This window comes from Xenopus laevis, chromosome 6S, assembly GCF_017654675.1.
Source record: "Xenopus laevis strain J_2021 chromosome 6S, Xenopus_laevis_v10.1, whole genome shotgun sequence".
In the NCBI taxonomy this organism is placed as follows: Eukaryota; Metazoa; Chordata; class Amphibia; order Anura; family Pipidae; genus Xenopus; species Xenopus laevis.
This window is the reverse complement of record NC_054382.1, coordinates 107,013,173-107,039,157: the sequence shown is the minus strand read 5'-3', so window position 1 is coordinate 107,039,157 and position 25,985 is coordinate 107,013,173. Positions and strand designations below refer to the sequence as shown.

The following is a 25,985-nucleotide window of genomic DNA, read 5'->3' as shown; positions in this document are numbered from 1 at the left end:
AAGTGCAGCTTGTGGTATAAGTGTAGCAACAAAAACTGCAGTACATTGGTGTACCATCACTACACACAGCCAGGAAATGTAGCTAAGCATGGCAAAGTACACAATGGCATCCCAGTTTAGCATCAAAGTCCCACTCTGCTTTTAAGATTATAATCGCTCTCTCTTGTACTGAGCAAAATGCAACTATGGACCCTAATGCACCATAAAAAGAAGTGGTTATTTTCCCAGTTCAGAATTAGGAAATACTGTGTTTGGTATGTTCAAAAACCAAGTGTAGTGGCAGCATAACACAACTGAGTCTGGAACCAAACTTAAAGGAGACCTATTATGTAAAAAACAAGAATGTACCAGTGCATTACACTCTTTTAGATATATAAGGAATGTGCTTGAAAAATTGATGTTTCTGGTTATTTTATTGTAAATTTCTGCAAAAATTCTATTATCCTACAGTGCATTGCGCTGAGTGCCGCAGGCTCCCCTGCACAGCCTGGGAAAAAAGGCAACAGGAAGTGGAACAGATGGGTGTCCCGCCCCTTCCTGTTGCCTCCTTTCCCAGGCTGTGCAGGGGAGCCCGCGGCACTTGGCGCAATACTCTGTAGAATAGGGACCAATCAGCAGCTAGGCTAACCTGATAGAGAACTGAAGCATGATTTTGCTTGTGTGGCAACAGGGCTGTGATTGTCGGTCCCCCTCCTACTGTGCTTTTGTCAGGGATCATTATAACACACCCACCCCTCATTTGAAACCCTGACGAAGACCAGAGAACATCTATAAGGAGCTCCAATAAAGGGGATTTCTTTTGAAGACAATATTAATCTATAGGCAAAAGTAAAACCAGCACTAGATATTAGTATACATTATTGCCTACAAAATTAGGGTTTTTTCATTTATCCTATATGTCTCCTTTAAGAATTAAGAAATACAGGAATGGGACCTGTTATCCAGAATTCCCGGGACCTAGGGTATTCTGGATAATGGATCTTTCTATAATTTAAATAAACCCAATATGCTTATTCTGCTTCTAATCTAAGTACTGTTTTATTAGAACAGAGAAAAAGGAAAGAATTTTTAAAAATGTGATTTATTTGGATAAAAAAGATGTCTATGGAAGACGGAAGAACATACCAAAACCAAATGTCTAACATCATGGAAGGCAGCTGGGTTTCCCAGGCATGGTACTCCTAGATAACCATCAAATGTAGCCATTGGCCTAAAAAGATATTTCCTTCTTGTACTATAATGCAGAATCGTTCTGGATACAAATCAGGAAAATCAGCACCAAGACGATGACGCAGCCTAGCTCATTTCTATACAAATTGAGTACAATTAAATGGTATTGGGTGCAGCCACAACGAGCTAATGACACCACATTCCTCTACTGGTGCTTCCAATTAGCCGTGCAAGTTTGTGGATAAAGTAAAACCTGCATAAGATTATAAGTATATAAGTCCTCTGTAGGCAACAGCCCAAATACTGTTTTATTACACACACAAATTGCCTAAATGGGCATCTGTTATCATTGCAGAGCGCCATGGAATTGCCAGCTGACTTCCAGCTGAACTTTATAATGGCTTTAATGTTCTCATAATGAAATGTCTGTGCTGGTCCCAGCACCTTTCACAACAGAATCTCAATATCTCTTTATTCCCTATGCTGAAATCAACTTAAACTGATACCTGTTTTTGTTTATTGTTCCACAGAACCAACTAGACCATTGTTAGTTGAAGTTCCTAAACCTGACATATCTGCATATACTGTGAAACCTCAGTTGTACATTTCCTGATTTTAAGTTTTCCTGCATTTTTTGTGATCTCACTTATATATAATGCATTGCTCTGATTTTACAGTTTCCCAGATTTTACACCATTTTCGTCTGGTCTCTTGAAAAATGAAAAAATAGGATTCTATAGTAACACCAAAACACCTGCCTGTTGGCGGATAGTGAACAGGCCCTGTAGGCTAACAAGCTAAAGTTGTTTTGATGAAAACCTTGGTGACTTCTCTATGGACCCCATCCCATTAACAGTAATAAGAGCATTACAGTATCAACCATTATAGCCCAAAAATATCCACAGAAGTAGAAGCGTGCAAGGTAATTATGTGCACCGGTTACTTAATTGTTCAGTGGTTCCACGTCTGGACTGGGAGTCAAAATAGGCCCTGGCATTTCAGGTACACAGAGGCCCAATTAGCTCCCCACTAGCCCATTAAATAGTGACTTTCTATGGCATCTTATGGCAGCCCCTCTGGCATTTGCCAGAACTCACAGATGGCTCGTCCAGGCCTCAGTGTTACCCACTGCGTCTGAGACTTCCAGGGTTTTTGTAAAGCTGTTGAAATGGGAAAATATTAATTTAGCAGAAGATAAATAGGGCCTATGATGCAGGAGTTATTTGCACACTTGATTGAAATCACAACTTTACAAGACCTGTGCACACTGCTTTCCAGTCATGTTTCCATACATCCAAAATTTAGCATTTTAGTTTTTAGAAGTTGGTAACTAAAGGTTTTTAACCTAAAATATAAGGATCAGCACTTATATTTAATTTAACTCCTAAAATGTAAATAAGTATATATATATATATATATATATATATATATATATATATATATATATATATATATATATATATGTGTGTGTGTGTGTGTATTTTATGAGTTAAATTAAATATAAGTGCTGATCTTTATATTTTACATTATTAACTCATAAAATTTAAATAAGCATGTATATATATATATATATATATATATATATCTTATCTAAATGCTTATTTAAATTTTATGAGTTAAATTAAATATAAGCATTTATCCTTATATTTTAAATTATTGATTGTCTCTACTATCCCATTCCTTATTGATTTAAGGTTCGTAGCCTCTTTGTAAATACAGGATTGGGATCCGTTTTCTGGAAATCTGTTATCCAGAAAGTTCTGAATTACGGAAAGGCCATCTCCCACAGACTCTATTGTATCCAAATAATCCACCGTTTTTAAAAATTATTTTCTTTTTCTCTGTAATAATAAAACGGTAGCTTGTACATGATCCCAACCAAAATATAATACAGGTATAGGATCCCTTATCCGGAAACCCAATATCCAGAAAGCTCCGAATTACGGAATGGCTGTCTCCAAAATACAAATAATCCGAGTTTTAATTTTTTTTCTCTGTAATAATAAAACAGTAGCTTGTACTTGATCCCAACTAAGATATAATTAATCCTTATTGGAAGCAAAACCAGCCTATTGGGGTTTTTTAATGTTTGGATGAATTTCTAGTAGATTTAAGGCATGAAGACCCAAATTACGGAAAGATCCATTACCTGGAAAACCCCAGGTCCCGAGCATTCTGGATAACAGGTCCCATACCTGTAAATCCTTATTGGAAACAAAACCAGCCTATTGGGTTTATTTAATGTTTACATAAGTTTTTAGAAGATCCAAATCGAGAAAACCCCATGTCCCTAGCATTCGGAATAACAGGTCCTATATCTGTGTCAATTAATTGTTCACTTTTGCAAATTAGTGCTTAAATATTATAACTAAGGGTTTTTACACAGACGTGGGTTTCACCTAAACACATTACCTAATTGATTCCATTATATTCTTCCTGTTTGTATGGTAGGTGCCTTTACAATTGGTTTTTATTTGAGTCAAGTTTCATTGCGTGATTCTTGGCATAAGACAATAGAATAGAGGATTGCTTTTGAAATTCACAATAATACTTGGCTTCAAAATAATACATATATACGTAATATTTGCAATTTGACATGTTGAAAACAATGCACAAGGAAGCACTCTTGTTTAAGGACCCTTAAAGTATTACCCGTGCATTACCCATTCTTTTTTTAAACTTGAAGACACTTGTTATATTTTGAAAGTTCTTTTCCTGTTTGAACTTTATGGGGGCAATTCACAAAAGTGTTGGGAACGCAAAAATGTCTTTCAGATGTTGTTGAAAGTGTCATAGTAACAGCTGACAAATTCACCGAGCATTTACCCGCCAATTTTCCGACGTGTACGACACTTTTGAAATAGTGTTGTCAAAAGCGGGCGTGTTTTTTTTCCGGCGGCACTTTTCCCGACATTTTTATGAATTGCTCGTAAACTCGTTTGTTTTGCCGACAATTTTTCTGACACATTAGGCTCTCCAAAATGAAACCTCTTTTTAAAAACGCTCTGTAAAATGACGTCTGTCTGAGGAAAAGAAATACGACATTTTAGAAAATTGTCGAACTTACAAAACATTCAAAGACAGTAACATCTGCCTTTGTGAATTTGCCGTTCGTACGACATTTTACAAATTTGTCGACCGCAACTTCTAGGTTACTTATTTTACCGACACTTTTATCAATTTCCCTCTATGATTTGCTGATCCATTGACAGGTGTGACCAGGTGCAACTGACCATATTTCACCCCAAATGAACATTTACTGACAGAGACTGAAATTTACATTTTCTTACTCCTCAGAAACACGGGATGGCACACATTAAGGCACAGCCACCATCATCTCTGTGTGACTCTTCTTTCTCTCCTATGATAACCACTCCTGTCACAAGTACTAGTCAGATGAGTCTCCAAGTCTCCCTGAACGGGTCTGCCACAGAATTATCCACAAATAGTCCAACTGATCAACTGGTGGATTCTGCTTCCCCTGTTAGTACACCTTGCATTGGAACTGAAGATGGGAAAGCTAAGTTCTTGGAAGGTATAGTTGTATGGCTTGTCTCACAATACATATAATGCAGGGGACTTCTATGAAATTTCAAATGCAATTTCATTAAAACGGGCTTGTGTTTTATCCAAACTTACATTAAATTTTACTAAATTGTTAAATATTGCTTATTATATATTTCTGTTCAGAGTTGGCATACTACCTGGTATATCATAGATTTATATGGTATTCATATATTCAATTTTGAAATCTGACAGGGGGCTAGACTTATTGTCAATTTCCCAGCTGCCCCAAGTCATGTGAATTGTGCTCTGATAAACTTCAATAAATCTTTACTGCTGTACTGCAAGTTGGAGTGATATCACCCCCCTCCCTTTTTCCCCCCAGCAGCAAAACAAAAGAACAATGGGAAGGTAACCAGATAGCAGCTCCCTAACACAAGATAACAGCGGCCTGGTAGATCTAAGAACAACACTCAATAGTAAAAACCCATGTCCCACTGAGACTCCTTCAGTTACATTGAGAAGGAAAAACAGCAGCCTGCCAGAAAGCATTTCTCGCCTAAAGTGCAGGCACAAGTCACATGACCGGGGCAGCTGGGAAATTGACAAAATGTCTAGCCCCATGTCAGATTTCAAAATTGAATATAAAAAATCTGTTTACTCTTTTGAGAAATGGATTTCAGTGCAAAATTCTGCAGGAGTAGCACTATTAACTGATGCGTTTTGAAAAAAACATGTTTTCCGATGACAGGATCACTGCCTGCGAGGAGCAAGACAGAGAGACAAGTTCCGCCTAGGCAAGGCCAAAACTACAAGCTGAATCAATAATACTTTCATGGAAACTTGGGAAAATAAATCAAAATTAAAATATACATTTACGGTAGCTGTTAATATTGTCAGTTGGTAAATTAATTTTAGAAATTGCAAAATGACACTACAATACATGTTGATATCCAACCCTTGACATTCTTCTTGGTATTGAGCTAAGAAGGCAAGGGTTTTGGAATAAGCGAAAGCAACGAATATTAACAATATGGACTTCCTTATTTATTGTCACATGGGTCACACCCTACTTTTGTGTCAACAACAGGAAGTATTTAGTGTCTCCCAACATTTTTTTTGTTCAATTAGATTGTCATTAAATTGAATCTAAGAGAAAAAGTCAGTTTTACTATCCTTTCTTTATAGCTTCCCTCCATGACAACATGACAAACCCCAAAGAGAAAACCCCAATGTGTTTGGTGAATGAGTTAGCCCGCTTCAATAGAATTCAGCCCCAATATAAACTTTTGGATGAAAGGGGACCAGCACACTCCAAGGTAAGCTTATCACACACAATAAACCCTCTACCAAAATCCGTTATAAAAGTCTTGCAATACTTGTCTCATTATAAGACTCATTATAAGACAATGTACAAAACGAGAATGCATTCAAATACAGTAAATGGGGTGACATCCTCACTGCTTTCTGGATCTCTTGTTTAGGGCAGTAAGTATTCCCAGAGACATGTTATTGACGGCTTATTAATTATTTTAATAATTCTCTACTAAAGACCCTGACATTCTATCCTTGATCAGGGTTGCTCTTCCTAGCCCAATAATAATCATTAAAACACATCATGAACACATTAGATTTCTTGTTAACAGAAAGCAAAAGCATTACTGTATTAAAGGGGAGGTAAAGTCTAAAATAGAATAAGGCTAGAAATGCTGTATTTTGTAAACTAAACATAAACATGAAGTTACTGCACCACAAGCCTAATCAAACAAATGATTTATGCTTACAAATTTGTCCACAGGGGGTCACCATCTTGTAACTTTGTTAAACATCTTTGCAAGACTGAGACTGTGCACATGCTCAGTGTGGTCTGGGCTGCTTAGGGATCGTCATAAATGATCAAAACAGCACAAGTCAAATAATATCTGCCAGAAGCCGATACAGCAAGACTGTTTAATAATCAGAATATGCAGACTGCACTGGGTCCTGTGTTGTCATGTAATCTAATGTGGACTTTATAGTTTTTGTATTGTTTAATACAAACTTTCTCCAACTCTGCAGAACCAGTGGCTGCAGCAAAATAATCCTCCAAATAGTATCCCAATTTATCTGTTTAAATCAGGCTCCATGATCTTTTTCCCTGCAGCTGGAGTTGGAAACAGTAAAGGGGATTTAAAGGCAAAAATAAAATCCAATACAAATCTCTACACAGTCGCCGACTGCTCTACAGGGAAACAAACAAAGCTGCTTGAGTTCTGCATGGCTGGGAATAAGGCGGGGCTCCCCATGCTGTTCATAAGTATGATTGTTTCCCTGCAGAGCAGTTTGGCTGGTTTTCTGGGTCAGAACCCATGTCTGAAAAAAGGTGTTTTAACCAAAGAATTCATGGCTTGTGCTGTCTGTGAGTATATTGAGCAGTTAGGGACCATCTGACAATTCCTAACCACAGCAGTAAATAAAGGGAGAATTTCACTCCATACAGTCAGGTTTCTTATAAAAACGGTACACATTTTTTATTCAAGTATATTGGAGATAGGTTTCTTTTTCATTAAAATATAGTAAAAATGGGATTTATTTTTTTGCCTTTACTTTCCCTTTAAGATTCAGTGATGGGCAACATTCAAAATTTTAATGGCCTTACATGTGGCCGTTTGACTGAAAATTTTGTACATTAGATAGTGATAATGCAGTACAGTCACATTTAATAAAAGAAAAGCAAAACAAAGGTTGATAAAAAAAACGTGTTTGCCTTTGCGAGTTTAAATTTCATGTGGATCTTACATGGATTCACAAATTAAAAGTTCATTTCAGATACATGAAAATAAATATTAGAGAAAATGGATTTGCATCAAATAAAAGATTTGAAGTATAAATCTCATCTGCATTTCTTAGGAATCCTTAGGATGTTCCATGTTTGGTGCAAAATATCATGCAAATTCTAATATTTTGATAGGGGCTTTTTAGGAGCATTTTACATTTCACTTTAGATTTCAATCCGCACCTTTTGGCTCAATACATATATGCATTCCAATTTGTCTACAAATCAAACTTCAGGCTCTCTATACTTAGCTTTTCTTCTGAACAGTGCTTGGTGTGAAAGGCATCACTACTACCACGACAAATTATAGTGAAGCTCTTTCTGAACTTCCAAATGCTTTATAAGTATGAATATTGTCACAATACAGACACAATTCTTTTAACTTATTTGTAGTGCAGGAGTTCTATATGTAAGGGAATTAACAAATTAAAACATGTCACATTCACGGCATTCATAAGACGAGTGTGACTCTTCAACACACACACACACACACATAAATTAAAGTATTTTATAGGAATTTAAATATTATACTGTTACTCTGCACTAGTACAGAATGTGTGTGTTTATTTTAGAAACACTACTACAGTTTAAATAAATAAGCTGCCGTGTAGCCACTGGGCATCCAGTAAAACTGAATATGGTTAAAAAGCACATGTTTACACAGCCAATAAAATAAGCTCTGTAGAATACAATGGGTTTCCTTTTTAATAAGGAAGATCATTTATGGGTCTTTACAGGAAGCTATAAACCTTTTCTCATTTAAAATAAAGACATTTATTAGTATATAATACACAAAAGCCATGAATATCTTGTAAATTATATCCTTATAAACGGTGAGTAGTGATGTCATCAGTTATAAACGGTGAGTAGTGATGTCATTTCTGTCACATGACTCACTAAAATTTGTGTATTATAATAAATAAAGTACCCCCAGTTGTAAAATATGAGGATATTATAAGTTACCTCGGAGTTCCATGACCTGTATAAAAACACTCGGCCTTCGGCCTCGTGTTTTTATATGGTCATGAAACTCCTCGGTAACTTATAATATCCTTATATTTTACAAAAGGGGGTACTTTATTCACTATATAATAGTCTATTTTTAGGTGCTTGGTCAACAGATACAAATATAAAATGTAAAAAAATATATCTTTATGACATATTTATGACGTCATGGCGGTGGGGTGGGATTTCTTCTCTCCCCCAAATGCAGGTTTCAAAATCTAACTACACCGACTTCTCTCTCCTTCACTTCTTTTTAAGTCCACAGCATATGTTTGTTCTCTCCAATCTCTCTGCGTGTTACTGTCATATATCGCCCCCCTGGTCCCTACTCCACCTTCTTGGATCACTTTGCTGCCTGGCTTCCATACTTTCTCTCCAGTGAGACACCTGTTCTCATTTTAGGGGACTTCAACATCCCCATTGACAACTCTGCTTCTGCTGCCACCTCTAAACTTCACTCTCTAACAGCTTAATTTGGTCTCTCTCAGTGGACCGACTCACCTACCCACATCGAGGGTCATGCTCTTGACCTTATATTCTGCCACTCATGCTGCCCATCCAACTTAATTAACTCTCCCTACCCTCTGTCTGACCATCATCTACTCTCCTTTCATATACTGCTTTCACCTGCACCTTCACAACCATCTCTCTCTACAGAAACCTTAATGCCTTTGAACCACAACAATTATCAACAGTATCAGCACAATCCATATCTCATATTAATACTCTCTCCTGTCCCAATATGGCAGCTTCTCTCTACAACGATGCCCTTTCAACAGCACTTGACTCCCTTGCACCTTCTACCACCCGTCACAGCCAGCCAGCTAAACCCCAACCCTGGCACACTAGTGTAACACGGTACCTCAGAAGATGTAGTAGATCAGCTGAGCGACGGTGGAGAAAGTCACAAACTGATCCTGACTTCATCCACTTCAAATTAATGCTCTCCTGCTATAACCGAGCTCTATCAATAGCCAAAGAACAATACTTCTCTTATCTAATATCTACTATGTCCTCCAAACCACAGCAGCTGTTTGCCACATTTAACTCACTCCTATGCCCCCCTCCACCTCCTCCATCTACTAATGTTATCGCCCAAGACCTTGCTCATTTCTTTAATGAAAAAATCGATCTCATTATCCTGAGCATACCGTCCGACAACAATCTCAGACCAACGTGCAGTCCACTCGCATCTACTTTGCACTCCTTCACCCCTGCAACACTTGATGAAGTTAGCAAACTTCTAGCCAGCTCAAAAACCACCACCTGCTCCCTTGACCCCATACCCTCTCGCCTTCTCCACCCAATCTCTGATACACTCTCTCCTGCACTTACCCACCTATTCAATCTTTCACTCTCTACTGGTACCTTTCCATCATTATACAAACAAGCACTAATCACTCCTATCCTCAAAAAACCTTCCCTTGATCCCAGCTCTCCCACTAACTATGGACCAGTCTCCCTTCTTCCATTCGCATCCAAATTACTAGAAAGGCTTGTTTACAAACGCCTGATCCAGCATCTCATGCACAACTCCCTCCTCGACCCCTTGCAATCTGGCTTCCGCCCATCACACTCGACTGAAACTGCACTCAACAAAGTAACCAATGATCTTCTATTGGCAAAGTCTAAAGGTCATTATTCCATTCTAATCCTTCTAGATCTCTCTGCAGCCTTTGACACAGTTGACCACACACTCCTCCTTGAAATTCTACACTCATCTGGCATTCGGGACACTGCTCTTTCATGGTTTACATCTTATCTGTCTGACCGTTCCTTTAAAGTTTCCTTCTCTAACTCTACTTCTACTACTTTCCCACTCTCTGTTGGAGTTCCTCAAGGCTCTGTTCTTGGCCCCCTGCTGTTCTCGCTCTATACAACTTCACTAGGAAAACTCATTCAGTCATTTGGACTTCAGGATCACCTTTATGCTGATGACACCCAACTCTACTTGTCTACTCCTGATCTTTCTAATTCTGTCCTTTCCCAAGTCACAGACTGTCTCTCTGCTGTCTCCTCCTGGATGTCACAGCGCCACCTGAAACTGAACCTTTCTAAAACTCATATTTCCTCCAAGATCTTCCCCTGTCCCTGAGATATCACTCACCGTAAACAACACCACCTTTCATTCCACCACACAGGCACACTGCCTAGGAGTCATCTTAGACTCTCATCTGTCTTTTTCACCACACATTCAAACACTTGCAAAATCTTGCTGTATTCAACTGCGCAACATTGCTCGAATACGACCCTATCTCAGTTCAGAATCAACTAAAACACTGATTCAGTCTCTCATCATCTCCCGCCTTGATTACTGCAACTTACTCCTCACAGGTATTGCAACAAGTCACCTTTCACAACTCCAATCTGTTCTAAACGCGGCCACTAGACTCATTCATCTAGCTCGCCGCTCAACATCAGCTGCTCCCATATGTATGTCCCTTCACTGGCTCCCAATCTCTTCTAGAATCAAATTCAAATTACTTACACTCACATTCAAGGCCCTTAATAATGAAACCCCTCCCTATATTTCATCTCTAATCTCCAAATACACTCCTTCACGAAACCTACGCTCTGCTTTTGATCTTCGCCTCTCTTCTCCTCTGGTCACTTCTGCTCATTCTCGTCTACAAGACTTCTCTCGGGCTTCTGCTTTTCTCTGGAACTCTCTGCCACAAGCTGTCAGACTTTCTCCTTCCTTCCAAACTTTCAAGCGCTCCTTAGAGACCCATCTGTTTAAAGAGGCCTATTCGATGTACCTTAATTAATCATTGCTGTATCAAAAATGACAAAGTGTTTATACAATCCTAATGTCTCAATTGTACCCTAACCTTTTAGTTTGTAAACCCTATTGTACTCTGTAATCCTTGTCTGTTATCCACCATTTATTCCCTGTTTGCTATAACTGCAGTAAAGCACTGCATATCTTGACAGCGCTATATAAATAAATGATGATGATGATGACATTACTGATCTTTTACTTAAAATGTAGACACTTTGAAAGAAAAACAAATCTTGAACTAGAGGACTGCATCAAAACGCCAATTTTGTCCTCACTTGACTGGATTCTAAAACCCTCCTGCTAGCTATTAACAATTGAATGATACCACCTGCAGTAGCAATTCAGTAGGCCATTTCTAAAGATAATTCTGTGATACTGGTGGATGGAGACCGTAAATGGGCACTCAAAAATATCTCTTTTTTTCAGTCCATGGGTCGATCAGTTAGAACAGGGCAACCTGCGTATTAGTGATGTAGCCGCCCACCACCCACCCTCCTACCACGGCCTTTCAAGGCTCCATTTATAGACCTGGCCCATGCCGCAAATGACGTCACAAAAGGGGCAGGACGAGAGGCGCTCGTCTATAAAAGTTCAACGAGGAAGCCGGCATTTGGATGGTCGCGACACAGAAAGGGGGGTGCGAGGTCGGCCCGCACAGTACTGCTTATGGCTACCTTAAACACCAAATCTAGTAAATAGAACGTTTACCAGATATGAATGAGATCCCTAATTTGTTTGCAATGTCCATTCTGCCAAAATGATGGCAAAGGATGTTCATCTTAACAGTATTATCAAAAAATTAAAGTGTTTTAAAGTAATACAAATATAATGCAGTGTTGCCCTGCACTGGTAAAACTGGTGAGTTTGCTTCAGAAACACTACTATTGTTTATATAATTAAGCTGTTGTGTAGCAATGGGGGGCAGCCATTCAGAAAAGGCTCCGGTTACACAGCTGAGTACGGTAGATAACACCATTATGTTGTACAGAGCTTATCTGTTATCCACTATTTAACCTGTGCCATATAGCCTTTTTTCAATTCCCACCATTGCTACACAGCAGCTTGTTTATATGAACTATAGTAGTGTTTCTGAAGCAAACACATCAGTTTTACCAGTGCAGGGCAACAGTACTTTATATTGTCATTCCTGTAAAACACTTTTTGACATTACTGTTCCTTTAATCAAACCGGTCACTTCAGTCTGATGGAGGCCTGATTTCATTCCAGACACTGACCCTAATGGCTAAGGGACAATCATTTACAATATTTTATTTTATTTAAATTAGCAAGAGTGAAGTGGAAGGACAGGAATTTAGCAAATAATTGGGCACTTTGGAAGAAATATCTCCAAACCACTAAAGTAACTAAATAGTAGAAAAGAAAACTGTAAGTAATCAGACAATCTAGAATATTGTTCTCCTGAGTAACACTAAGGAAACACAAAAAGTCAAAATCAAATGTGCTAAAATATATATTGACAAACACTGGCAGGTATGGGACCTGTTAACCAGAATGCTCGGGACCTGGGGGTTTCCAGATAACAGATCTCTCCGTAATTTGGATCTTCATACCTTAAGAAAATATTGTAAACATTAAATAAAGACAGTATGAACATTTAGCTGAACTCTTAACTCTTGTTTAAGACACAATTATTCCAGCTTTCTATCACAATAAACTTTTAACTGAGTAATCAACAGCAGCGATGGACTAAGCCATTCTTCTTGTTATAAATGTACAAAATTATTCTTTATGCCATATACAGGTATGGGACCTGTTATCCAGAATGCTCAGGACCTGGGGGTTTCCACATAAGGGGTCTTTCTTAAGTCTACTAGAAAATCATGTAAACATTTAATAAACCTAATAGGCTTGTTTTGCTTCCAATAAGGATTAATTATATCTTAGTTGGGATTAAGTACAAGCTACTGTTTAATTATTACAGAGAAGAAGGAAATCGTTTTTAAAAATTTTAATTATTTGGATAAAATGGAGTCTATGGGACACGGCCTTTTCGTAATTTGGAGCTTTCTGGATAACTAATCCGACACTTGTACTAATGTGATACATTTCTATATTTTAATAGTTAATGAACTAGTATTATTTGTAGGACATACATACAGTATGCCATTTTAAAGTAAATCTGTTATTCTTGTAAGTGTAACATCCCATCCATGTTTCTCTCTTTTTGGTGCCTTATTTAAGTTATTTACTGTTCAGTTGACTCTGGGAGAGCAAACATGGCAAGCTGAAAGTACGAGCATTAAGAAATCTCAACATGCCGCTGCCAGCCTGGCCCTCTGTGAAACCACACTCCCCAAGCCTGCAGCTAGGCACACCAAAAACCACATGAACAATAATCCAGGTATGGAGAACCTCTTTTTTCTTTTCCACAGAAGCTCTTGCCTTTCCTCTGTTGTTTATTTCACTCATTCCTCTGCACACAAGACCTTTTGTGGTGTTTAACATATATGGCTGCCTTGCACTATAGCAAGATGTAGAGAGTATGCATGGTAATTCTTTCTATCTGCTGCTACACAGAAGCTGCTGAGCTGCATGGGAATACATATACATCATCAAGGCATTCTGCCAAAGGTAAATTCTTGCCAGGATATAATTCTAGATAACATTTCATAAAATAACAAATTCAGTCAAGCACATGCTTCGTTTTCAGTGTTTTTAGCACATATGCAGCACAACAGATCGTTGCTTTGGTGCCATTAATTCTTTCTAACCTGTGTACTTTTGTTTTAAAACTATAAAAACCATGATTTAAAGGATATTTATGGCTAGAAATGTCTACAAAGGTATTGCGTTCACCTGGGTCATGATATATAATATGTGATAAGTTTAAAGGAGAACTAAAGCTTAACTAAAGAAGTAGCTAGAAATGTTGTACACTATGTTTTGGGCTTCTGTACCAGCCCAAGGCAACCACAGCCCTTTAGCAGTAAAGATCTCTCCCTCCAAAAATGTCCCAGTAGCTCCCCATCTTCTTTTCTGCTGATTCACTGCACATTCTCTGTGCTGCTGTCACTTACTGAGCTTAGGGACCCACTCACAATATACAGTACATATATAGAAATATATATAATATATATATATACTAGACATTAAGCCCGTTAAATTAACGGGCGCTAGAACATATGTAGCCAGAGACGGTCCGTGGGGCACATGCGCAGTAGCGCAATCCCACGGACATAGGGAGACACTTGAACTTTATTATATATTTATATATATATATATATATATATATATATATATATATATATATATATATATATATATATATATATAATAGAAATGTCACAATATAAGGCTAATTAGTTATTAATACAGATAATTACTACATGGCAGCACAGAAACCAGTGCAGCTAGAATCAGAATATAAAAATCAGCTTATATTAAAGACAATCTCATTTTCTGCTTGATATTTTGTGATGACCCCTAAACTTAGCTTCTCAACAGCTGTTCAGAGCCCACTGAGCATGTGAGTGACAGACACTTTCCAAGATGGTGACCCCCTGTGAAGAGTTTGAAGTCCTGGATCATTGCTGCTATTGAGAAGCCAGAACTTGTGCAATAAGTTCAGTATATAAAATATTTCATTTTTAGCCACATTTATTATTAGGGGTTACTTCTCCTTTACCAACCTAGCTTGGTTGAAGCTGAAGAAGCTTTTGGGATGAGCATTAAAACATCACTACTATAATATGGCTAGAAATGCTATATTTTATATACTAAATCTACTGTATAGCCCAGAGGTTACATAGCCCTATAAAGTATATCGGTTTTGATGCAGATGCACTGGTTTCTAGTCTGCCATGTAATGTGAATCTGAATTAAAATGTAATAATCAAATTTGTATTTTATATATTTGATGTCGGTTCCTAAGCATGGATAACTGACAGTTATGCTGTATAGCTTTGCCCAGATGTAAAGCATTGGAAAATATTCTTAATTTAACTCAGATATTTTGTGTGTGTGTGGGCAGGAGTTGGCTCACGTGTTCCCATTATGTATTGTACAAAACAATATGGGACAATGCTAAGCATTTCATCTTTTTTTGTTTTCACTTATTTCTGGTAAAAACATAGGATATTGTAAAGTCCTCAGTTGATTTAGTGTTTTCTATCATGATGGGGGATAAGCAATAAACTAAAAGTCATTCCCTAGTTTTATACTAGTAATGTGGAAACTGTACACATCTATAGGCACAGCAGCCCTTTAATACTGACTGAAATAACCATGGTCTTTCTCTAAAATTGCTTTCAACAACCTCTTGTACCAACACATGTACAAACGCTCTACTCCATGGAGGGGTATAACCAAAGAAGGAGACTTCAACATTTTGGAAGAGGTACCAGAGGGCTGCACCTGAGGGATTCCTTTTAAAAAGTTTTATTTTGCTCTGCCGACTCCCAGGGGACTCCCAAAATATCTTGCAATGGCACTGCTGAAAAGTGCCTTTTGTACTATTATAGGCAAAAACACATTAGCGAGCACTCACCAACACCTGAACCACGGGTGCTGATTACACCAGTGCTATCACGTATCACACCTCCGAACTTCGATGTTTGGGAATACAAATATACAATAGTTCATACTGAGCACTTGGTGTGTTAGTTAAAATCTTCATTTATTGAATATAGTTAAAAGCATAAATATAGCTCATATGAATGTGATCAATATCCCACGCTTGATGCGTTTCGTGGCCTCTCACCACTCAGGAAGTGGCGATAGGCCACGAAACGCGTCAAGCGTGGGATATTGATCACATTCATATGAGCTATATTTATGCTTTTAACTATATTCAATAAATGAAGATTTTAACTCACACACAAAGCGCTCAGTATGAGCTATCGTACCATTGTGCTATTAGCATTACTTCTTTATGCACACATATATAACTATGCCAATATATGTATCTAGCAGTTAGGGATGCACCGAATCCAGGATTTGTTTCGGGATTCAGCCTTTTTCACCAGGATTCGGATTCGGCCGAATGCTTCTGCCCGGCCTACCCGAATCCGGATCCTAATTTGCAAATGCTAATTAGGGGCGGGGAGGGAAAGTATGTGACTTTTTTTGTTACAAAACAAGGAAGTAAAAAATGATTTCCCGTTCCCACCCCTAATTTGCATATGCAAATTAGGATTCGGTTCAGTATTTGGCCAAATCTTTCGTGAAGGATTCGGGATTCGGTGGTGCAACCCTACTAGCAGTACATTTTGTGTATCTGCATTAGTTTAATTCTTCAGAAAACACATAATCGACTATTAAGACAGAATGACATTGCTTAATGTAAGCAAGCTTGTTAATCTGGATTCGCTCCTAGGCACGAACAGTTTCTGAAAGACTTTCAAGAACAAAACCCTTGTGTGTTAGCCATTCAGTTATCCAGTGCTCCTTCTTTGGAAAGAAAACCTCCTGCTGGAATTTAACATTTAAAGAACAGAGAAAAAAAAAAAGATGAGCTAAATGTATAAACATCAGGGAAATGCCAGACTGTAACATGTTTCAATATCACAGAATAAATGTGTAAGGATAATTCTTATCAACTGTAACACAAAAAAACTTCGCTCCATTTCAGGGTAGAATCTAAAGTGCCATTTTACAGATATAGTCCCCCGCTTTCAGTCATGCTCACTTCCATGCTTAGAGCAATTGGGGTCGGGTGCAGCATTTTTAAGGTTATATGCTGGTTTTCTCAAAGGCACTGTACCAGCAAAATCCTTTACATTTTTTATCTTCCCATATTCTTTAGCTTATGGAAATACTGAAATGTGGTATTTATATATCTACTGGAGGATCTCTTTAGATTTATGAAGTTGATTTAGACTTCACAAGAAACCGATGCTTAAAGGAGAACTAAAGGTTAACTAAAGAAGTAGCTAGAAATGGTGTACATTATGTTTTGTGCTTCTGTACCAGCCCAAGCCAACCACAGCCCTTTAGCAGTAAAGATTGGTGTCTCCAAAGATGCCCCAGTAGCTCCTCATCTTCTTTTCTGCTGATTTACTGCACATGCTCTGTGCTGCTGTCACTTACTGAGCTTAGGGACCCACTCACAATATACAGTACACATAGAAAATAAAAGTCACAATATAAGACTGATTAGTAATTAATACAGATAATTACTACATGGCAGCACAGAAACCAGTGTAATTGGCATCAGCATTTAGCATCAGCCCTGTAGCATCAGCTTATATTACAGACAAACCTCATTTTCTGCTGGATTGGATTTTGACAACCCTTAAGCTTAGCTTCTCAACAGCTGCTCAGAGCCCACTGAGCATGTGAGTGTCACAGACACTTTCCAAGATGGTGACCCCCTTTGACAAGTTTGAAGTCCTGGATCATTGCTGCTATTGACAAGCTGAAACTTTAAGCTGGTTTAATAAGTTCAGTGTATAAAATATGGCATTTTAGCCACATTCATTTTAGTTATCCTTTAAATGACAACAAGCATTACAACTGGCAGGCTGCTACAACACAACTGGTGTGAGTGGTTGGGGGGCCCATGTCTGCAGGTGGTGGGGGATTCATAGTTAGGCCTCTATTTACATTATTTTATATGGAGGTAGAACTGTAGTTTATATAGTGAATAAAGTACCCCCTCTTGTAAAATATAAGGATATTATAAGTTACCGAGGAATTTCATGACCATATAAAAACACGAGGCCGAAGGCCGAGTGTTTTTATACAGGTCATGGAACTCCGAGGTAACTTCTAATATCCTTATATTTTACAACTGGGGGTACTTTATTTATTATAATACACACGTTTCAGTGAGCCATGTGACAGAAATTACATCAGAACTCACCGTTCATATAGATATAATTTACAAGATATTCATGGCTTTTGTGTATTATAAATACTTAATAGCACTATACAATAAGCTTACAAACCAGTGAATCTTCCATGAGGACTCGGGAGCTTCCCTTGGGGTTAGACGAAAGGGATTTCAGCTTCAAGGACCAGTAGTAGATGCAGAGATACTGGCAGGTACATAAGAATAAAAGGTTGTATGTCATGTTTTTAAAGCAATGTAGAAAATAAAATATTCTCCTATTTATTCATGATTTAGTGCTGACTGGTCAGAACGGCATTTTGTAGGCAGGACTTTTTTCAAAGTACATTTGAGATGGCTCTCTTTTCTGAGGGTGAACAAGAAGCCATGTAGAAATTTTTCTAAAGAAGTTTTGTCCATGATGAGCAGGTGCCTGTATCCCTCCCTAAATCAACTGACCTGCGTTGCAGTGTTATCCTGTATACTGAGCATGATCTTTTTAAAAAGGCACATTTAAAGGAGAAGGAAAGCTACCAAGGCAGTTCATTGCCAATAGATTAGCCAAAATAGTTCAAGCTAGAATGCTATATTTATTCTGTAGAATGCTTTACCGTATCTGAGTAGAAGCTCTCTCTTTGTTTCGGATAGCAGCTGCCATATTAGCTGGGTGTGATGTAACTTCATGCCGAGTCTCTCCCTGCTCACTCACAGCTCTGAGCTCAGATTACAACAGTGAGGGAAGGAGGGAGGGGGAGAGAGGCTCAAACTGAGCATGCTCAAGCCCGAGCCCTGGAGGTTTTAGCTGAAAACAGTCTGATACAGAAGCCCATGAGTACACAAAAGAAGGAAAGAAATGGTGGTGCTTCTTTTGACAGTGGATTCAGGGCAGCATTACTTTAATTGTTTACTGGTGTATTTATATAGACCTTTCTAATCAAGCTTATGTAGTTTTAACTTTTCCTTCTCCTTTAAAGGTAAGAAATATATTTCTGCCTTATGGCTTCATGTGGAAGAGACCAGATTAACTGCAGGAATGGAATATCTGTTGCTATTAAAGCAGGATTTAGAAAAGGAGAACATTAAAGATGCCTAGGGGAAGAAATGTGTATGCTCATTATAAAGCAGGTATTTACAATACAAGCAGTGGCCTCACTTAGTAGAATAGAAGATTTTAGCAGTAAGTTTGGCTGATGCACTTTTAAAAGCCATATAGCTAGATACAGCAGATGTGAGTGTTGGGTAACAAACTCAGTGATCCTTACTATGTGACTAAACCTATATGACTAACTTGTATACTGTATACATTTACCTGGGACTGCTGGAACGTTACCTTTTGCTTTTAGTCTGTAATGTCTGTGCTAATGATGAAAACCAATCAGAACATCTTAAAGTTGTTATTAATGTGTTTATTTTAGAATGCAGGTTGGATAACTAGCTGGCAGACAGGAACATACTGTTTTACTCCATTTTTGCATCAAATACACTGATTTGAACAACCTGTAGACATAGTAGATAGTGATCTGATGTTGGATGCTATATTCCCACAGATAGTATCACACCAACAGTGGAACTGAATGGGCTTGCCATGCGCAGAGGGGAGCCTGCCATCTACAGGTCGCTGGATCCAAAACCACTACCCAACCACAGAGCTAACTATAATTATCGTGGAATGTACCATCAAAGGTTAGCAAGTTTTGGCCTATTCCTTCATTTGCATATACAAAATTTTACTTTTTAAGGGCAGAGACACATGCTGCGATTCGAGAGATTAGTTGCTCGGAGACAGATCTCCTCTTCTTCAGGGGGAATAATCTCCCAGAACTGCCTTCCCGCCGGCTAGAATGTAAATCCGAGTGGGATGGCACTCGGGGGGGGGGGGATGCTTTGTTTTCCGAAGTTCGGAAAACATAGCGATCCGAGTGCCATAGCCGGGAGCCAGTTCGGGGAGATTATTCGCCCCGAAGAAGAGGAGATTTGTCGCCCGGCGACTAATCTCCCCGAATCGCAACATGTGTCTCTGCCCTTAAAGGAGAATTAGGTAAACTGACTAGGAGATCGGCAATTTCCGTCCATTTCGTTGCATGTGCAGTTGTCGCAAACCGGCAAATTGCTCCAACTGCGCATGTGCTGTCATGCCGATCTCCCAGTCATTTTACCGAAGACCCGGAAGATGGCTGTGTGGAACTCCGCTGCCTGAATCTGTGCCGAGGGGTAAGTATAAAGTATGGGGCATTTCCCCAGGGGGCAGTTAGGCTGGGGGAAGTTGGGAGGGTGGTCTACGTGGGGTGGGTGGTACGGGTTTTTTTTTTTTTATTATACAAAAAACATTCATGATCAAAAGCTTCTGCGGTAGTAAATCATGCACTGTAGGTAATTTACATGCGCTTATGTAGTCCTGTTCATCTGCAACATCATTTTGTATTTCCACCACTAGGTGGTGCTGCATGCTCGCAAACGTTATCAGAAGTTCTGATTCATGTGAGGCAGAAAACTCTGAATCTGATATCTACAGCTATAGGATCCATTGTCCCCAATATTTCCATAATTTGGATATCCATACCTTAAATCAGATTAAATTAATTAAAACATTAAATAAATTTAATATAGGTATGGGACCTGTTATCCAGAATGCTCTGGACCTGGGGTGTTCCAGATAACTGATCTTTCCTTAATTTGGATCTTCATACCTTAAATCTGCTAGAAAATCACGTAAACGTTAAATAAACCCAATAATCTGGTTTTGCATCCAATAAGGATTAATTATATCTTAGTTTGAATCAAGTACAAGCTACTGTTTAATTATTACAGAGAAAAGGGAAATCATTTTTAAAAATTTGTATTATTTTGATAAAATCGAGTCTATGGGAGACAGCCTTTCTGTAATTCGGAGCTTTCTGGATAACGGGCTTCCAGATCCCGTACTGTAGCATGGTTTTGCCGCCAATATGGATTCATGCAGTTTATTTATCATCAAGTACAAGGTAACATTTTATTATTGCAGAAAAAAAGGAAATCATATTGAAACATTAGAATTATTTGCTTATAATGAGAGTGCCATCCTGTAAGTTGGAGCCTCCTGGATAACAGGTTTCTAGATAACAGATCCCATACCTGTACAATAAGTTCAGTGCAGTTGTCACATACAGCATTACAATACTTAAGGTGGCCATACACAGCCGATAAAAGCTGCCGACAGACCAAGTCGGCAGCTTATTGGCCAGTGTATGGGGCCCCCCGACGGGCTTCCCCGATCGAGATCTGGCCGAAAGTCGGCCAGATCTCGATTGGATGGGACAAAAAAATCCCGTCGGATCGCGGCCGCATCTGTTCGTTGATGCGGTCCCGCGATCCGACCCCCATTCCCATTCGCTAGGATGGGCCCAACGCCAAACGAGTGGATCTCTCCGTGTATGGCCACCTTTAGTTGTTCTCCCTGTGTGGCAGATCGGGGAGATTAGTTGCCGTGAACGGAAGATTGCCTGCCCCTAGGCGATTTTCATTTTAGGATGCTAATGCATTAGGACAAAAAAAATTTGCCTAAAGAAAAAACACCCATTGACTTTAATGTAGAAGACAGAAGAAGATCGCTCCGTGGTGCTCACTGGTAAAACCCTGGGCCAGTGCAGTTTTCTGCTGATAGGAGCACCGGCCCGGGCTTTCAGGTAAGTCAATACAATCACTTGAGTGTGCCTAACATTTGGCACCCCCAAGTGCACCAAGCCTTTCCTTCTCCTTCAAAAGATTCAGCCATCACAACATCACCTGGCAGTGCATTCCACAACCTCACTGTCCTGACTGTGAAGAACCCCCTACGTTGCTTCAAATGAAAGTTCTTTTCTTCTAGTCTAAAGGGGTGGCCTCTGGTACGGTGATCCACTTTATGGGTAAAAAGGTCCCCTGCTATTTGTCTATAATGTCCTCTAATGTACTTGTAAAGTGTAATCATGTCCCCTCGCAAGCGCCTTTTTTCCAGAGAAAACAACCCCAACCCCAGACAGTCTACCCTCATAATTTAAGTCTTCCATCCCGCTAACCAGTTTAGTTGAACGTCTCTACACTCTCTCCAGCTCTTAAGGACTGGAGTCCAAAACTGCACTGCATACTCCAGATGAGGCCTCACCAGGGACCTATAAAGAGGCCTAATTATGTTTTCATCCCTTGAGTTAATGCCCTTTTTTATGCTTTAGTGACCACAGAATGACACTGCCCAGAATTAGACAACTTGTTATCTACAAAAACCCCTAGATCATTCTCATTTAAGGAAACTCCCAACAACCTTATATAACTCCCATTTAGTGTTAGAGTTAAAGTATTAGTCGTAATTTAGCGGGTGTACACTGAAACTATAATATTTGGTCTAATACAGCCACAAAAAAAAATAGTTTGAATTACAAATTTTATCCACACATTTGTATAATCAAAATTGAGGATTTTTTTTTTTAAACTGTACCAGTTTTAACATGTTTGTCATGTGATGTTAAGGTTTAGTGATGTTAAGGTTCATTATGCTATTATGTTTTAAAATATGACTTGGATGATGGGTACTTAGTTTCATTGATTTTACCATTTCTGTTTTATTGTTCCTTATTGCTACAGGCACCATGTTTAGTGTTATCGGTCTGGCTGCCCAAGCAATTTTCTTTCTGCCCCTTAAGAAACACGTCTGCAGTTTTATGGCGCTAACTGTATTCCCCCGTGGTTCTATTGCATTGCCATGTTCCAGCCCATAAACAAATCCATAAATCTATTATGAAATGCCTTCCTTTTATTCTGCAGGATTCCAGATTATATTGGTGCTTTATAAAACCAGCACAACAATCTCCTTTGGAATCACCAGGGAGCAAGAGCTTTGCAAAGCCGGAGTTGCAAACTTTCCAAGAGATTTTCGAAATGTAATTGTCCTTAGCAGATAAAATAAATACATCTCTAACAGGCTTCCCAGGGTACTGCATTTAGGAGTCCTGTTGCTTAAAGTAAACCTTAAAAATAAGTGAATGTAAAACTGACGAGGGTGCTATTCTAAGCACTATTGCAATGTGTATTCATTATTTATTTTTGTTTTAATTCCAAGGTATTAAAGGATACATGTACTGTTAACATGAATGAATTTTGTTACAACAGCGCCACCTGCTGGTCATTTCTCCACCAGTCTGACCACCACATAGTCAAGGAAAGTGTCAGGAGAAACAAAGAGGCCTGCTCTGATGTTCTTTTCCTTAGGAAAGGTTTCTATTTTTTTCCTAACCAGAAGAACATCAGACCAGGCCTTTTTCTTTCTCCTGACAACTTCTTTGATTACTTGGTGGTCAGATTGATCAGAAAATGACCAGCAGGTGGCGCTGTTGTAACAAAATTCATTCATGTTAACAGTACATGTATCCCTTAATATCTTGGAATGAAAAGAAAATAAATAATGAAACTACATTGTTAGAATATCACCGTCATCAATTTTACATTCACTTATTTTAAAGGTTTACTTATCCTTTAATACATTTCTATAAACAGCTTGCACTGAAGCCCAACTTTTGTGTTATAAGCTTTAGGTATATTGTAACGTGATACATTCTCGACCTTTCCTTCATGTGTGGACATCAGTCGTCAATGCATTTTTTCTTTCATGGCAATGTCCTGTGATTACAGCAATATTTTACCATGGCTCATTGCTATCATCTTTGATTTATGAAAAAAAAATAATAGACTTAACTGTATACATACCTTAAACCCAAATATCTGTTTGTCATTAGATCCTGTGCTTAATGGGGAAAATAATGGGGAAATAGCCCATTTGGCGATGACATGTATGGGTATCCAGAAGAGAGGGGTTTTCTTATTGCTTATATATATGGTGTGAAGTCTGTATTCTGAACATTTGGCTGATCTGGTTAAAACCAAGATCTTTCAATTTTTGCTGTTGTTATGCGTCAGTTTTTATTGTTCACAATGGTTTGAAATAACCCGCCGTGGAGGGATTCTGCAGTACCTGTGCCACAAAATTCTGCAGTTGGTCTTTAGAAAGATGCATCACCTTCCAAATAACTTTATTAACAACTGTGCATTTTGCATGCCTGTAAATTAGGATTATGATCATTTAAAAGGTTGCAAAAGATATGGGTAGTACAAGCATGCGAAGAGCAAATTTTTAAAGCTTTTTTTTATGACTTTAAAGGAGAAGGAAAGGTAAGCCTTATCAGAAAGGTTCACCTAAATATACCAGTAAACCCTCAAAGTAATGCTGCTGAGTCCTCTGTCAAAAGAAACACTGCATTTCTTTCCTTCTATTGTGTACACATGGGCTTCTGTATCAGATGACCTGTTTTCAACATACCGTATATACTCGAGTATAAGCCGAGTTTTTCAGCATCCAAAATGTGCTGAAAAAGTCTACCTCGGGTCAGCGGGCAGTAGCTGAGATTGCAGTCACTTTTAATCATTCCTATACCAACAGTTCACTTGGGGAGAGTCTGCAATATCCCACAATGCCCTCTGTTGGTTATATGAAAGAATAACTGTGCGCCCTCTGTTGGTTATATGAAAGAATAACAGTGACTGCAATATCACACAGCGCCCTCTCTTGGTTATATGAAGGATTAACAGTGATGGCAATATCACACAGCACCCTCTGCACATGGTAGTGGGACAGTGGGACAATGCACACAGTAATCCTTTTGGCAATTCTCTGTCACCATCAACTTTGCAAAGAAGTCCGGTTGATCGCTGGGGGGGTCGCTTTGGCAGAATGTGCGCTGCTGGGAGACAGGGCTGTAGTTGTGTCTAGGCTTATACTAGAGTCAATAAGTTTTCCCAGTTTTCGTAGGTAAAATTAGGTACCTCGGCTTATACTCGGGTCGGCTTATACTCAAGTATATACAGTAAACCTCCTTACCCAGGGCATGAGCATGCTCAGTTTGCTCCTCTTCTCTCCCCACTCCCTTTTCTGCTGAGGCCCAGCGTTATGAGTGAGAGACACAGGCAGGAAGTGATGTCACACCAAGCTAATACTGCAGCTGCTATCCTAAATAAACAGAGAGCTTCTAGAGCTGTTTACTCAGGGATGGTAAAACATTCTCCAGAATAGATAAAGCATTCTAGTTTGCACGATTGCAGCTAATCTATTGGCAATATAATGCCTCCGTAGCTTTCCTTCGCCTGTAAGAAAAAAATGTTTTGTAACATGTGGAACTTTGTGATCATTAATGGAAGTACCATTTTTTTCCCTTGTCCAACTACCTTTTTAAATTGCATTTTTTAATTTCTTATATTGTTTTAACACAGTCTCAGCTTTATAAAAAGACTGTATCTGGAAGCCAAATAACTTTAAACAGACATGAGCTCCTGGGGAAATAGAACTGAGAAAGTCTAAATCTTTTCTTATATTCAAAACATTACATGGGCGAGTTCCATTATGATCATTTATAGGGTTCTGACACTGCAATATTTGATATTTTATTTATGTTCAGAAGCATGGTTTTTATGTTAGACTTGTGAAGGTGGACAGTATTAAAGGAACAGTAACGTAAAAAAATAAAAGTGTTTTAAAGTAATGAAAATATAATGCAGTGTTGTCCTGCACTGGTAAAACTGCTGTGTTTGCTTAAGAAACACTACTATTGTTTATATAAATAAGCTGCTGTGTAGCAATGAGGGCAGCCATTCAAAGGAGAAAAAGCTCAAGTTACACAGCAGATAGAAGATAAGCTCTGTCTGTCTAATGGTGTTATCTGTTATCCATTCGTTAACCTGTGCCATATAGCCGTTTTTCAATTTCCGCCATTGCTCCACAGCAGCTTGTTTCTATGAACTATAGTTGTTTCTGAAGCAAACAGATCAGTTTTACCAGTGCAGGGCAACAGTACATGATATTTCCATTACTTTAAAACACTTAAATTTTTTGGTGTTACTGTTCCTTTAAACTGACTTAA

General features: G+C 38.6%; 1 protein-coding gene across 4 annotated transcripts in view; it reads left to right on the top strand.

Annotated features, from left to right (window-relative positions):
- stau2.S (staufen double-stranded RNA binding protein 2 S homeolog) overlaps positions 1-25,985 on the top strand; it is a 125,072-nt gene that overhangs the window by 2,614 nt on the left and 96,473 nt on the right. For 2 of the 4 annotated variants that reach the window (XM_018268598.2, XM_041567083.1), the window contains exons 2-6: positions 4,468-4,705; positions 5,863-5,993; positions 13,479-13,638; positions 13,815-13,868; positions 19,614-19,749. In XM_018268598.2, the coding sequence (XP_018124087.1) occupies positions 4,477-4,705; positions 5,863-5,993; positions 13,479-13,638; positions 13,815-13,868; positions 19,614-19,749 (710 nt within the window). In that variant the 5' untranslated portion in view covers positions 4,468-4,476. 4 annotated transcript variants of the gene reach the window in all.